Below are 16060 nucleotides of genomic sequence, written 5' to 3' on the forward strand. Positions count from 1 at the left end.
CTGCGTCCCTTTTTTTATAATTCTGTGTCCGCTCTCTAAATTTTTACATGATCAATTTATGATTGCTTTTTCGTGGTAGTATATAAATATATTTAATGCTTTGTGTTCACATTTAGATAATTAGTGAACAACCATATTTGCATTTTTAATAATCACATAGCTGCTTATTATATAAAGAGGACAGCACAAAAAAATTCTAAAAATAATTTGTGCAATAAGCGAAGACTTCAAGCCTTTTCAGTCAGCTTTGGCTTCTGCTTGAAAAGTAATAACTATTTTTTTTGTGTGTGTGTATTTGACATATATGTTGGAAAATGACAGAAATACTCTTCACTTGTCCGAACTTTTATGCAGTATGTCTAGTATATCTCCAAATTTGTTTAAAATAATTTTATAATAATTTTCAGATAAACATAAGAATTAAATGTTTCTCTGTAGATTGATTATTTCTTTCTTCTTAAGATAAATAAACAATTAAAAATTAAAAATTGGATTATCTGAAAAATACATTGTCGCAAAGCTGAAAATAGGACTGGTTTGTTTCTTCCTTTTTAGTGCTTAAAAGCAGCAACATTGTCATTTGTCACATATGTTGGTAACAATGCTGTCATACACAGAATTACGTCTTTGATGCTGAATTACACTTGCGAGCAGTGAAAGAGTTAAGCCCAAGATCGCCTCACTCCTATTCATCACTAATGAATAGACCATTGATTACATAACGCCGACATTATTCACACCTCTGGATAAATAAAAAGATGGCTTTCTGTGTGCCAACTTCAATTGGAAAAAGCTTCACAGCCAAGTTCTGCTAGCGTCATTAAGCCAACCCAGTGTTGAGTTAATTATTAGAAAAAAGAAAAATACAGAATAAAACGCCTGCAGTCTGCTGATGATTAATGAAGACTGAGTGGGAAGTGTTTGAACTTTTAAATCCCACTAAACCTTGTGTATTTAATTGTCTGACTTTAGCTTGAATATTTCATTCAAAAACATGATTTGGGCTCTTGTTAGTTTGATAAATTTGTACGCTGCTGTCAGGGTTCAGTAATGGATAATGTCACCTCCTTCAGGGCTGAACAGGAAGCCAGCTCCTCTTCCTGTTTAGTCTAGATTCTGATTGGTCCCTGGGCTCGAGAGCACAACAAAGCAGTCAACACCACATTTATCAATTTCTTTAAAAAAAAGCTAAAAGTGGCCCCAAGAAAAAGGCAGTGGGAGAGATTTCAATGCAGTCAAAACAAAAGACATCTTCCACCCTCCCTGCTTCAGCTCACATAAACTCCATCTTTGGACATTATTTTGCTTTCAAAATAAGAGCCCCCTATAATGAGATACTGTACCAAATTAGTGTACATGAATGCACAGCCCAGTGCAGGGAGAGCGGTGTGATAAGAGCTTATCGTGAATAGCTCGCTCTGGGAATTCATGCCAACAAGACAAAACGTTAAAATCACATTTCTGATTTATTCTGGGATGTTATATAATAAGTTGGTCTCTCACAATTCAGGGATACACAACTTGCTTGGGTTTTGGGGCCACTTTTGCAAAATGTCAGGAGGCCAGGGGCCAGTCGCAGCAGCCCCATACGTGTTTTACGGGATTTTAGGGCATTTCTAGGATTTTGGAACATTTTTAGGGTTTTTGGATATTTTTAGGATTTTAACACATTTTAGGACGTTTCTCGGATTTTAGGACTTTTTTTTAAGTTTGTAGGTTGTTTTTAGGTAAAAAAAAAAAAAAAAAAGTTTCACGGATTTTAACACAGTTCTCGGATTTTAGCATGTTTGTTGGATCTTAGGACATTGAAAGGATTTCAGCAAATTTCTAGGATTTTTTTTAGCATTTTAGGTTGTTTTTAGGTAATTTTTAGGATTTTGGGGCATTTTTAGGAGTTTATGAAGTTTTTAGGAGTGTAGGATTTTTGTCGGATCTTAGGAGGTTTCAAGGATTTCTGCACATTTCTTGGATTGTACGGTGTTTCTTGAATTTTAGGACATTTTTTGGATTTTAGGATGTTTTTAGGACATTTTTTGGATTTTTGGATGTTTCTGTGGGGGTGCATGGGGTCCTCCACCAACTTTAATTTTTTTTTTTTTTTATAAAAAAGCATTATTTTGATGCCTTTTTAATGCACTCTCCAGAGTGCATAAGTTGAGTGTCACTAGCATCATGTGTCCTGCTGCATGTGGCTATAATAATCACCTATTTCAAAAAAGGCTTTATCAGAATGACGATGGTGATTTAAGGAATTCCCCCAGACGTACCGTTCCCCCTGTCTGCTCATGTTATTACACTTAAGCCCCCACCAGTTAGCTCAGTCAGGCGAAGAAAAAAAAGAAAGAAAGGAAATTAGCTCATCAGCAGACTGACGCAACCCTCATGTAAAGATAACTAGAGGAGAGAAAAGCAGACACGGTGTCATTCCCTCTGCGCCACACGAGCCCATTAACATGCCTTATTAGGACATGTGCAGCCAGCTGACAGCCTGGCAGATGCTGCTTTTTGTTTTCTGGTTTACTCTCTGGTCCCCGTGCCTCTCATGACATCGCTCAGACGCTGTGAGTCATGTGATTCATGTGAAGGTCAGGTCACTTGGTCACTTGCTCATCATGGGGCCGAGTGGGAAATTAAACAATAACACAGCAGGTACGGTAAAAATAAATAGACAACTAGCTTTCCTGTCAGGAAAGGATGTTTCAGTATCCAGTTAAATGGATTAAGAACACTTCGCTTTCTGGAAGCTTCTGGCAAACATCCCGTCAGTGCTATCAATCAATTACACTCAAATAAAGAAGTGTTATTTACAGACCTCATATTTCTATTCCACTCATAAACACGTCCAGCTCCTCTCTTTGATCCCAGCTCTTTGCATTGCAAAAGATACATTTCCTGCCCCCCTTTTAGCCTTTAGGGCAGGTGGAAACCGACGTCAACAAAGTTTAGACAACAACAACTCACGTGTAAACCTGTTGCAACTGTAAACATTGCTTATGAGTAGTTTTCAGGTGTAATAATACTCCTACACGCCTCAGGGCTGCTGTGCAAATGTTGAGCTCTCTTGCATATTTGCACACAGATTAGCACTTCCTGATAAAGACCTTTTTAAACTTTGAAACTTTCTAAATGCAGCACTGTTTGTTTGTTTTTGCTGATATCAGGTTAAATTGGACCCCGGTAGTTCCCAAGGAGAGCTTGTGTATGTTCTCTTAGCCCTATATTTCGACACTGTATGACAATGTTAATATGCTGCTAGTGAAACTTTTTGTTTCTTCCCCATGTCCCTTTAGGGGCTCCGTACATTTGTGTCATTTGCATGTGATTTTTTTTTTTTTTTTAAATAATCCATATGATATTTTCACATCATCCAATTTGGCCCCCATTCAAAAAAATATTTTGACGCCCGGCCTCTGAGCTATGTTGCTGACATGCCTAAAAAAAATAAGAAAAACAAAGCAAATCATTAGCAGTAGAAACATTTAACTGCATGATTTATTTAAAATGATTATGAATCAGGGTAAAATGATTGCATATGGTTAATTTAAATTGTGTAATTTATTATCCATGCACATGTTTCTAAAAATAAGCTTTGAGTATGTGATAACGGTGCGCTTTAATCACATGTTGTGTCTGCAGAGTTTACTTAGCCGACACCCTCAAAGAGAGCACACGGTAAACAAAGGGCTGTGCATTAGATCCACAAATTCCTTTATTTCAACAAAAACAGCAGCTTGTGAAATGCACGTAGCGTCTCTGAACTCCAAATACTCAGGAGCACATAAGCTACTGTAGCAACATCCTGAGGAAATCGCCTCTCCTTCAAAGCCGTACTGTAACGACACATCAAAGCTCGGGCTGCTGCCAAAAACTGGAATGTGTGTGAGATTAAGAAAGTGGCAATAAAGCTCCTGTAGAGACAAAAAATCTATGGATTGTAGTTTCGAACTTTGCGAGAATTTCAAATGCAGCGGCCACCTATTTCTTTGTTTTTTTGTTATCCTTCTTTAGTCATTTCCTCCAATTTGACAGCTTTGATTTTGGGTGAAAAACAGGAAAACCTGTCGACAAGGCCAGCAGATACAATAAACCCCCACCGACGACTTCTCTGTAACTGAGCCGTTTCCTTCTGTGAAACCAGCGGCCTGCTGTACTTGTTCAGGAAGGTGTAACCAGGGAGTCGGTAAAGACTTGAATTTACATGACTGAATCCGGTCACTTTCACTGGAAGCGCAGCTGTCGTCACTCGAGTGTGTCAAACGCGAGAAAACACACAAATTAGCGTATAGGAGTAATTGTTCACACTCACCCCCCAGGGCCCGCTTTAATATTACACACACACGTTTCACTCTGCGCACAAAATGTGCTTTTCAAAATCCAGCTTTAAAAATGATTATATATTAATATTATTTTCTTCTTTTATTGAGTTTATTTTTTTAACCAACATCAGTCCGCATCATAAAGATCATATATGAATTAATTTTCAGAATTTTAATCCTTTAAATGCCGGGCTTTTGTCATGATGCCACTATTGTTTTTAGATGAAAAAAAAACACAAAAAATAACAAAATTAATTATTTTCAATATACTACATGCAAAATGGATTTTTTTTAAATTATCACAGTCTGGGATATGTAAATGATTTGCAGCAGCTTTGATTGTGACAGTGCACCTCGTCGGAAAAGCATGTATTTTCTCCATATGCCAAAATTTAATAAAAATGACATCATCAGGTGGAAAATAGTAAAAAGTACAAATTCCAAGGCAAAAGCACAAAATTATATATATATATATATATATATATATAATTTTTTTTAAAAGAAATGAAACCATTTTGCTCAGGTTTCAAAGGTCGAAATAGCTTCTCAGAGGCGTCTAAACACAGCAAGAAAACTGAAGTTGAACTAGTCTTCAAAGGATTAACGCTGATAAACAGTACGAACTTGTTATCGTAGCAGTTTACTGGAACTTCAGCATTTGGTTGTTGTCTTCTTTTTATTTTTCTGTGAAAAGACAAAATCATTCTCACAATCTGGACACACAGTTTTTGATTGACAGATAAAATTATGCAACGTGCCTCCGCTGCGATTACGACACTCGGACTGGATGACTCTTAAACACTCGTCTGCCTCCTCCCAGCTCGTTCTCTGTTGCAGTTCATATTTGAGAACAGTGCAGGGCGACCCATCCTGTTCGTCACGCCTCATCTAACTTCCCCGTACGGTTAAAAGCTCTGCTGGAACACACTGTAAGGGTGTGTGTGGTGTTTGAGTAAATAACAATAAAGTGGTGACACTAGAAGTGATCAGGCTGGAAAAATTACATAACTTTTGTTATCAGACGAGATGTTGGAATTTGGGTCAGATGTGGCATGTTGCAGAAAGACCGGTTTTTAACATGTATGATGACATGAAAACTCTTTTTACATGAAAATTATGGCAGTTATTATATTCATGATGTTGCACATTTTTTTTGAAAATATTTTTTATGTAGTCGACTGTAGAAATGAACCTCAAACTGGCAATTTATGACGTTATTTCTATGGATTTTCTCTTTCTTTTGACTCAGGAGGCGGCTATTTGTTTTTGTTTTTTTCATGGTCGCCACAAAGGAATAATGCGATAAAATCTCATTTGTCTTTGCAAAAACAGAACAATGAGCCACTGACAAACAACATACTGGAAGTCAGGTTACACAACATGCAGCAAAAACTTTGGTAACATTTCTATTTAATTGTGTCCTTTTGAAATGTAGTAAGAAAATCTTGAGTAAAAACTGTTTCTGCAATATTGGTACCGTAAATGTACCTGGGAGACATCCAACACTCCAAATTAATAAAGCCAACAAAATTTTTAAAAGACCCTTTAACAGATTTGCGTATTTTCGTAGGCCATCCCCGAAGTTAGCATTGCATTGGTGCCCTTGTCAAAAACCTTATTTGATTTTCAATCACCAAAAATAAGCTCTGTGATAAACACAAGTTTATGATATTTACACGTCTTGTTCAGCGTGATAATCTTCACAGATGAACACCACTTTTGTGTGTTTTGAAGCGTAACAGTTAACATAAATCTAGTTGTTGGAGCGCGTGTTGCTATAAAGCTGTAAAGGCGGGCGATCGGGTTGAATGAGTTTTTGTGTACAGTGTGATGACGTCTAACGTCCTTGTATGCTAATTTCCGCTACTTTGCACATTTATTATTTTAGTTTAGTGTCTTGGCATGCTAATCTTGGTTATTTAGCACATTTATTATCTTTGTTTGACGCATTAGCATGCTAATCTTAGCTACTTAACCCTTTTTATCTTAGTTTTGCACGATAATTTTAGCTTCTTAGCACTGAACACAAAGACAAGATCATGGAAAAGTTTTTTTTCATGCTATCAAAAAGTGACTGAGAGTTCAGGTGATTATCGTATGGAGGTAAAAGTTCGTTCTTCTTTTGTGACCGGCTGTGATGGTGCCGGGGACAGGAGAAGACAAACCGAGCTGCTGCAGATATAAATCAGAAAGTGCCACAGATATTAGATTTACAGCAGCTCAGAAAAAGGGAACTGAGCAGAGAACATTTCTACCACGGATGGGTGGGAGCTTAATTTACTTCCTAAATTTGCGTTTACCCGGCTTCCAACAATAGCAGTTTTACATCCCTGTTCAACTTCTCAAGACAAAGTATGACAGAACAGAGGGTGTGACCCTGTGAATGTGATGAAAACTTTTCGGGGAAATCAAATAACTGGGTAAACCTACTTCGTGGAACAATGACCTTCTTTTAGGACTCTCTGGGTCAGTTATTGTCTGTTTTAGTGTGAATTTAAGGCTAATTTAATCAACAAACGTTTCATTTTCCCTTTCTTTGCGCCTTGCTTCTGCTTCTTTAAAGGCTCACAGTGGGATTTTGTTCCACTGAAATCTCCAAATTTCCTTCCAGCTTAACTGTGAACTTAATGTTTTCATTATCTGTCCATTTCCCTTCGTCCTGTCTCTTTCTGTCGCAAGACATTGTCTTTGTTTCCTCGCACTGACTGCTAATAACCTCCTGAGAAAATCGGACACTCGGCTGGTTTCAGTCACCACAAGTAGCAGTCAGGACATTCGAATTAATGCCAGCCAGTTAGTTTCTGGGTGTGTCTGTAATAGCGCCCACACCCACTGATAATCATGTCTTTTGGCTAATTGTGGGATCTAAAATAATGACTTTGCGAACTGATTCTGAGACACTGAAAAAAATTATAAATATAGCTGCAAATTATTCTGCAGCAGGAAAATTAACAAAATTAAGAGTCTGCAGTCTTGCAGCTCTCTGAGACTGTACTTCACCTAAAATGCAAAAACATCAGCATTTAAACAGGGTTAGGGTTTTTAAACTCGTATGAAACTTTGTATTTATGAGTTACAGGCGCGTAAACCCTCCAAACTCGTAATTCCAAGTGAAAAATTGGAATAAGTTGCAGACTTGTGACATTTGCGTGATGTTTCAGGGCAGCAGAAATGTCAGAAAGCATGGAAATAGTGTCAAAAATTGATGGTTAAAAAATGATATATTTTGTTATTTTGTTCCTAGTAGCTATCATTTACTTTTAGTAGTTGCACATTTTAGTATATGCATCTATTCTTCATTCCCAGCCCACTAATTTTCCCTGTTTTAAAGCAGTGATAGAAATGCAAACAAACAATATTACACAAGCGTCAACTTACTAAAAAAAAAAAAAGGTACACGGTGATAACAAAATCATCTGAAAATAAGCTGGGGGTGATATTTTATTATCAAAAATCTAGGGATAAATGTCCAAAAATGATCATTTCTAAAACCAACTTATACATTTAGAGTTATTCTAGAAAATCAATAGATTTTTTTTTCTTTTGTTTTAGCTCTTTCTTCACGTCATTTTTGGTGGATTTTTTTCTTTGCTCATTTTTAGTTTCATCTTCTTGTAAAGTTTCATAAATTTCCTTTTTTTTTTTAAGTTACTCATTGCCTTCCTCCGCATATGCCTTTGACAGAATTAAACACAAGGTGTGAATAGAGTATCTCAGTACTGCCGAACAACCAAATAGAGCTAAAAATAAAAGAAACATTGCTGACTGTTTGAACCTGTAAAGTCTGTAGACCTGCAGCTGCACTTCTGCCTGTGCGGCGGTTTGGATGCTGACTGCGTTCTTGCTGTCCGTTGCAAGATACGTATGGAGGGTGTGTCGCAGTCTGAGATGGTCCATTATGTCACCGGTGCCCCGAGAATAGCTCCAGTGTGTCCTGCGAGTTACTGAGGCCAGTGTGACGTTCAGAACTTAACTGTTGTTGGGCCAAACCCAGGAGGAACAGGGGCCCTACTGTTTCCCCGCGTCAGGCACACCCAGCCGCACACACATGATGCACAGACGCATACACACATGGAACCGTTTAGCTTTTCCCTCTGCCACTGTTCAAAATGCCCCCAGAATAAACACGGGAGGCAGATCTGAACCAGTGAGGCCAGTGATCCCCTTTAGAGACGGGCTGTGACGCAGTGCAGAGCTAATGAGAGGTACTGCGCTTCACGTGTTTCCGCAGCCTTGTTTTGAACATATATTTGTAGTAAACAATGTGAAACTTTGAGGTGGTAGAACAGAGCGTCAGGGGCTGGTGACATGATGGCGACTAATACACTGACAAAAAAAAATTTTTTTTTAATTTTATTAGTCATGTTGATGGAAAAATTTTACATTTTTTCACAGTTGATATTGACAGTTAGTGCTGAAATTATTAGTTGAGAGAATTAAATATTTTTGATAGTCTATTAATTGTTAGAGTCAGTTTATAAAATGCAGGGATTTGCTGTCTCTGTCAATTTTTTTGTATAATTTTGTTTCATCTTTGGGTTTCGATATGTAAATCGGACAAAAGTTATTTTTAATGGTTAGCTTGGGTAAACTGGTGCCCATTTTTTGCTATTTTTTAGATGTTTTTACTGACTAAATTATTAACTGACAGAGTAATATTGTAAAAATTTTTTTTTTTTATTGCAGGTTTACTCAACAAAAACAGATTGCTTCATAATACAAGGGGGAATTGCCTCAGTGGCGGATCATGAGAAAATGGGCCCCTGAGCAAAAACATGCAAAAGGCCCCACCACCTCTGCTACATAGTAAGTAACAAGACACACAGACTTTGTGTTTTGTTTTTTAGTTTTTTTTTTTACATCATTTTGTGTCTCCTTTTGGTTGTTTTACCCCTTTTGGTAGTTATTTTTGCTTTTTAAGGTCACTTTGTGTGTGTTTTAGTCAGTTTGTCCCTTTAAGGTCAATTTGTCTCTCATTACAGTCATTGTGTGTCTTGTTGTTATTGGTTAATCCCTTTTGTAGTTAATTGCTTTGCTCCTTTTTTGCAGTTTGTGACCAATTTGAGTGATTTTCAGTGATTTTGTGTCTTTTTTTTGGTTGTTTTAGACTACTTTGTAGTCATTCTGTGTCTCTTGTAGGTTGCTTTGCCCCTTTTGTGGTTATTTTGTGACCCCTTCTTGTTTTTTTGATAGATAGTTTTGTGTCTTTTTGCATCATTTTATATCTCCTTATAGACATAAGGCTAAAACTTTGGGGCCTGGTAGCTCCCTTAAATCATCCATCAATGTATACTATGTTGCCAGTATGTATTTTTACTTGCTAAATGATAAATTATAACCTATAAGAAGTCATCAGACTGTTTAGTTGCTTTCATAAAAATAGGAAGAAATAAGGCAAAGACTTTTCTAAGACCTAATGTGCAGAAAAATACACTATTGTTATATCTACACAACTCCATTTAATATTCCTGCGGACATTAAAATATATGACCCAGTCTACCCTGGAAAACTATAAGCGGTATGTAAATATGTGCATAAACGCGGAGTGCCATAAATCTTCCTTAAAACACCAGTGCCAGTAAAAGAACAAATGTTTATCAATTGTTATCCATCCTGCCATGTCCTGTAAATCCTTCTTCTATTGTAAATCATCACTCCTTTCCCCTCAGACCTCCTCCTCCTCCTCCTCCTCCTCCTCCTGCTCTAACATCAGCCTCCTCCTCGCTGCTCTCAGACGCAAGCGCTCGTCCACGTGTGTGACGAGCTCGCGCCTACGCTGTTTTAAAAACGGTTGTGCCACGAGCTCCGTGATTCACTCAACTCAAACACGTCGGGCTGGAGAGGAGGGCATGATTCAGTCTCCGCGTGAACCGTCTCCGTCTGCACGCGCCTCTCTGTCGTTCATTTACGCACGAGGAAGACTGAGTTACCTGGAAAACCTGTTACCGACCGCGCGGTTCATCGCTTAATTCATTTATTCTCATGAACTAACAGTCAAACGAGTGTTGTGTGAACGCGCAGCACAGAAACCTCCACCTGCCCGGTGAATTTAAAAACCTCTCAGACTTTCTGCACTTCACCTGAGACGCACGAGGACATCGTTTGCATGAAACTGTGGCCAGGTAAGACACTTTTTTGAAAAGTACAAATTATGATTTGTTAAGTTAATGAAATACATGATACTTCAGTCATTGTTTAATTGACATTAACTGGAAGTATGTACTGAGAAATGTAACTGGTTCGCGGTAGTATGGCGGTTGTTTTACGGGAGGCTACGGGGCTCGCCGAACCGCATACAAAAATCTGCCAATTTAAAGTCATCTCGCTTATTTCTGAAAGTATACGTACCACAACGTAACTTTTTAGGCGTTTTTGTAATAACTAGGTTATGTTTTTGGATTCGGCATACACGTGAGCAGGACCTGACATGAACAAAATGTTTTTTTAGCTCCTGCTTCATATTTGCTTTTAAGATCAGGCGAACCAAACACGTTATATGTTTTGTCTAAATTAGTTCCACTTTGTATGGTAAATCCTGAAATGAAGAGTCTCTACTATCCCCCCATACTTAACATTATTATGCTCTGTATTTGTATTTTTACCACATATTTAGAATAGATTTAGGGCAAAAATATTAGTATGATGTATTATACATGGGCGTAGATTTTGGGGGACATAGGACACACATCCTGGCACCCCTGATCATTTGTCCCCGAAATGTAGAAACAAAACCTATCCCCTTGCTTCTATAGTTAAGTTTTTAAGGTTAATATTAGCAGATGTTTTGTCTGCAGACGGATTGAAGGATAGTTGTTTATTTAGATCACATAAAGTTAAGGAGCCTTAAATCTGTGTAAATTTGGTTTGTATTTGTTTGATAATTGAGTTTAGACTTGTACAAAGTTGCAGAGAAAACCAGTGTTGCACAGTAACATTGGTTAAATGCAAATAGCTAGCCACCTGTGTGTGTGTGTGTGTGTGTGTGTGTGTGTGTGTGTGTGTGTGTGAGTTTTCAAGTGAAAGTTGTGTACATGTTTGCAACCCACACATGTAACTGTATGTCTGCATGCCCGGGGTCGGACCCAGCCTCTATGTCAACTCGCATCTCTTTTGTGATGTGACACACTCACAAAAGCACGCCATTGTTTGCAGGAGAAATATTTAGGAGGGGAATGCAAAGCTGTTTCCTGCGCAGGGGTCCCGCTAACAATGGCCGCCACCTTGGAACAGTCGGTGGTTCACTCTCCGCAGCTCACTTCTGAGGAGCTCGGATGTTGAGAGAATGGCCAAGAAAAGAGAAAGGGGAAAAAATAAAGTTTGACACAATGGAGATCGGGCGGTTCTGGTGCTCTGTAGGATGGGAGACAATGGGGGGCCAGATGTGGATATTGCATAAGAGTTGGGTTGGCAAGGTCAAGGAATACCTCAAGTCTGCCAGTAAGAAACAACCTGCTGATATAAGTGTTTGTCATTTTTGGCACTGGTTTCATGTACCTGTGATTACCCGTGTGCCACTTTAGTGTGTTACAGTAACCTTCAAGTGGTTGTGGTGTGTCTCTTTCGGGTTCACTGCTCTGACGACAAAGCCTAAACCTGACAGTAAATATTTAATGGCTGGTGTCTGTGGTGAATGAATATTCCTCCCGTGCGTCACCTTTGTAACTGATCCTGTTTGGTGGCCTTTTGTTTTTTCCATGCTGCGGTACAAGTTGTGCTGAGTGCATGTTTTTTTTTTCCTTATCAAGGAGTTGAAAGTATAAGATTGCACAAAAATGATAACAAAGGAGTCGCTTTTACGCCAACGAAAAAAAGTCAAAACAAGTGATACTCAACTTACGGCCCTCGGCTGAATCTGGCCCCTCAACCATTTTCCAATTCAAAATAAAATAAAATGATTCCCAATGGGAAATGTTTTTGTACTTTTAGTTTACACAAGATGCATAAACCAGCACCAAAATAGAAGCTAAACCTCTAATATCCTTTTCTCCTACAATTGTCCTAAAATCTGAGAAATGTCCTTAAGTTCTAGAAGTGTAAGAAAATCCTAGAAATGTCCTAAAATCCGAGTAACAACTTAAAATCCTAGAGATGTCCTAAAATGCAAGAAACCTCCTAAAAGCCTAGGATTGTCCTAAAATTCTTGAAACGTCTTAGAATCCTAAAAATGTGCTTAAATCCTCGAAATGTCTTAAAACACAGGAATTGTCCTAAAAGCCTACAAACGTGTTAAAATCCGAGGAAAGACCTAAAGTCCTAGAAATGTCCGGAAATCCTGTCCTAAATTCCTCGAAAGGTGTCCGTATCTTGGAAACATGTATGGGGCCGCGGTGACTGGCCCCTGGTGGCCCTCGGGCAAAGCGAGTTGATTATCCCTGTTTTAAAGCATCTGTCTCACTCAATTATTCATCTTCTAACGTCACCACCTGCTTCTTTTCAGATAAAAGCAGTGGATGCAACTACGCTCCGTTTGTGGAGGACAGGTGGACGAGTGGGAGAGGCTCTAAAGAGGACCAGCTGGCCAGCGGCACATACGCCTCAGCTAAAATTTCCTCCAAACTCAACCTGAAGCGCACCATGTCCCTCAGCACCTTCCACCTCATGCAGACTCTTAAGAACTCTCCTGCTGCGCTGCGTCGCCGCTTTCGCCGCGACCGCACCGAGATGTTATCTCACGGCGACCCTCTTTTTAAAGTCCACTACCTGGGCACGGAGAAAATCTTCTCTCTGGATCGAGAGCAGGCCCAGGACGCCATCAGCCGCCTGCTGGAGGGTATCGCAAACGGGAAGAAGCTGAGCAAAGATCACGCCCTCGTGGTGCGCCCGAGATACGTAGAGGTCAAAGAGCTGAGCACGGGTCGGCAGCTCACGAAGACGTACCTGCAGGACATTGCGTACTGCGCGGCGGACGCAAACCGGCCCAACGTGTTCTTGTACATCTGCAAGCATCAGGGGCAGCAGCTGCAGTGTCGGGTTTTTTGGTGCAGCCGAGCAGAGCGAGCGCGAGACATGACGGCTTGTCTGGCGCATTCTTTCCAGCGGGCGCTGAGCGACTGGCAGGACGGCTCGGCCACGCTGCAGCCAGGAGAGGGGAAGGGGAAACGTGTGGAGGAGTCGTCAAACTCTCCCGCCAACACGAAGAGCTCGACGCTGCCCGCCAGTCTGGGAAAAGGTGAGATGACAGTACTGCTTCATACAGGCAGATAGACGTTACTATGGGAACAAGTTTGAGCCAAACTGCAACAAAAATGATACATTATAAAATGAGATGCCTTCAAATACTGATCATTGACTCCTATTTTACAAAGAAGTCTAAAAGACTTGGATAATGCACCCTATGTTAAAAAAAATCTAATTAAAGGTTAAATTTGGTATTTTTCATCCTATTTTTACGTTTTTGTGTCTAAGTCACTAATTAGAACAACAAATTTGAAATTGGTTCAGTTTTGTCACTTTACCTCCATGAAAAGTGCTTGTTTTTGCCACCAACAGGCTCAAATTTTAAGTGTTTGACAACATTATGGAAAGGATCTGTGCAGAGAGAGAACCAGAAACGGTTCAGGAATCACTTTTGACAAAGATTCACACAGTCACACGCTCAATACTGAACTTCATTCAAAAACTTTTGAATTCTTCACTTAGACACAGAAACATGGGAAAATAAGCCAGGCTTTATATAATGCTAAGCTAGGCTGGTTACTTTTTATCTATTTAATGTAATATTACGTCCAGTGTCACTTTTTTCAATAAAGTTTTGGCCTTATTCTTTAGGCATTTAAGAGAAAACTCTAAATTAGCTTTTAGTCAAGCTAGCCTTTGTTTTAGCCTTGTTTACGTAGTATAATATACTTAATTATGAAGTTATTTTGATGTTTTTCATTTTGAGGAACTACTGAATCAGAAATCGTCCTATTTGTTCTCTTCTTCCTACAAGTTTTAAATGCAGTTTTTTCCCGCCAAATAATGCTTATGTTTTAGTGGTAAAATAAGTTTTATATTTTGGCTCCGTTTTGACTGATTATGTAAAAATTGCGTTTTGGCTTTACGGGGCGGAAAAGTTCAAAACCAAAAAGCTCTTTCATGGATAATTAAATTTCCCCGAGTCTTTGTCTTCATCATTCTTTCCTTTTGCCCGCCGAGTTGTTTAAAAAGATAAAATTTCCACTGCGGCGAGAACATTTAGTGAAAGTAATGAAAAGCGAGCGCTGAGGTCGCTGGCGGTAAATGAACACCGTCACCGGGACGCTTGGGAGTGGAAGCTGACAAACCGTCTGAAATGTTCATGATTAACATCCGAGCTGCTCGTCTGCAGCTGTCCGGCTTCTCACCGCTGACTCATCACTGACTCTTTTCCTTTTTCAGTTCGCTGGAAGAAGAGGGGCTCAGTGTCCCGCAGCCCCCTCAGAGGCATCACCAGGAGAGGATCCGCCTCCGACAGCTGGAACTGAACCCCGAAACACTTCAACCCTTGAAACACGGGACCGCGTTAACCTGACGACAACCTCAAGGATGACAGCACTGATGGGAGGGAGCGATTACAAAACAGAGGGAAAGACAAACGGACTGAAACTGAAGTGTGAAGAGTCCATATTTGGGTGTGTGAGGACTCTGTGAGGATGTTGAATCAGTGTGTGAATGGACTTGAAGGTTTTTTGGTGCAGCAAAGTTGTCTGTTGCAAGAGCGGCGTCCAGCGTTGCACAAAACGCTGTCGGCGGCTGCCTTTGTTCGCCTGTCAGCGGCTATGTGATTGGCTGCGGGGCCATTTGAGGACGGGGCTGGTTCGTTTCCGTCTGTTTTTTTTGGTCGGCTTGTTTGCTTTTATGCGTTCCTCTTGATACTGAAGCCACCGAAGAGTTCGGTCTGTCGGAAAGAGACAATTAAACCGACGACGACAGCGGCTGTTGGCCACATGAGCCACAAACGACGACCACAAACTGGAAAAAGACGGCAAGCTTTTTTTTTTTAAAAGGCTGATTTTTATTTAACTGACATTTGTGACAGGTCATCATGATTTCATTTTATTATTTTTAACCCTGTGGCACTAGTATGTTTCTTTTATTTTTAATTGGATGGACAAAACCAACCTTTTATCATCTCCATTGTGAGAGTTTTGGCCAAGATTACGTAGATGTAAAGATACCAAGATAAAATGTGTTTAAAAACGTTTAGTAAAACTGATTATAGTCTGCAGAATACGAAAGCATAATGCATTCACTTAAGAAAAAAAATGCTTTTTATCCAAAATAAGATTACACTTCAAAATTATGGGACAGTTAATTAAAAAATGCCTTTTCCACTGAATTTACAAAATTATTTTACAATTCTGAAAAACAGTTTTCATTGGAAAAACAATATTTTTTTCTGAATGAATGAGACAATCATCTTATTTTGGAAAAACAAGAATTAATGATATTATTTTAGCATTCTGAAATGTTTTCAAGGAAAAAAATCGGCCCTTGTTTTTCTAAATTAGCAAGATTATTACCGTATTAAATCAAGAAAAACTGAAGCAATGAGATTTTTATCTCAGAATTAAGTTTTCATGCGAAAAGATGTTTTTTTTTGTTTCAAATTAACAAGATTAGTATGTTGTTAATTTAGGAAAAACGAGAATCAATGAGATTACATCAGAATTCTGAAAACTGATTATTTTGTGATTTATGAAAATGAATTAGATAAAGTTGTTTTTTTCCCCCTGAAATCTTTTCTCAGAAGTCTTGGATAATAATTTCTTTTTCCCCCTAGA

At 39.0% G+C, this 16060-nt stretch overlaps 1 protein-coding gene across 1 annotated transcript; it reads left to right on the top strand.

Annotated features, from left to right (window-relative positions):
- The first annotated feature begins 10073 nt into the window (after window positions 1-10073).
- Window positions 10074-15617, top strand: si:dkey-19b23.8 (low density lipoprotein receptor adapter protein 1). Its single transcript, XM_042511822.1, has 3 exons — window positions 10074-10438; window positions 12754-13485; window positions 14676-15617. Exons 1-3 carry the CDS (start codon window positions 10423-10425, stop codon window positions 14759-14761), a joined length of 834 nt encoding a protein of 277 aa, XP_042367756.1. The 5' UTR covers window positions 10074-10422; the 3' UTR covers window positions 14762-15617.
- The last annotated feature ends 443 nt before the right edge of the window (window positions 15618-16060 follow it).

The sequence above is a fragment of the Plectropomus leopardus genome, chromosome 23 (assembly GCF_008729295.1).
Source record: "Plectropomus leopardus isolate mb chromosome 23, YSFRI_Pleo_2.0, whole genome shotgun sequence".
NCBI lineage: Eukaryota > Metazoa > Chordata > Actinopteri > Perciformes > Serranidae > Plectropomus > Plectropomus leopardus.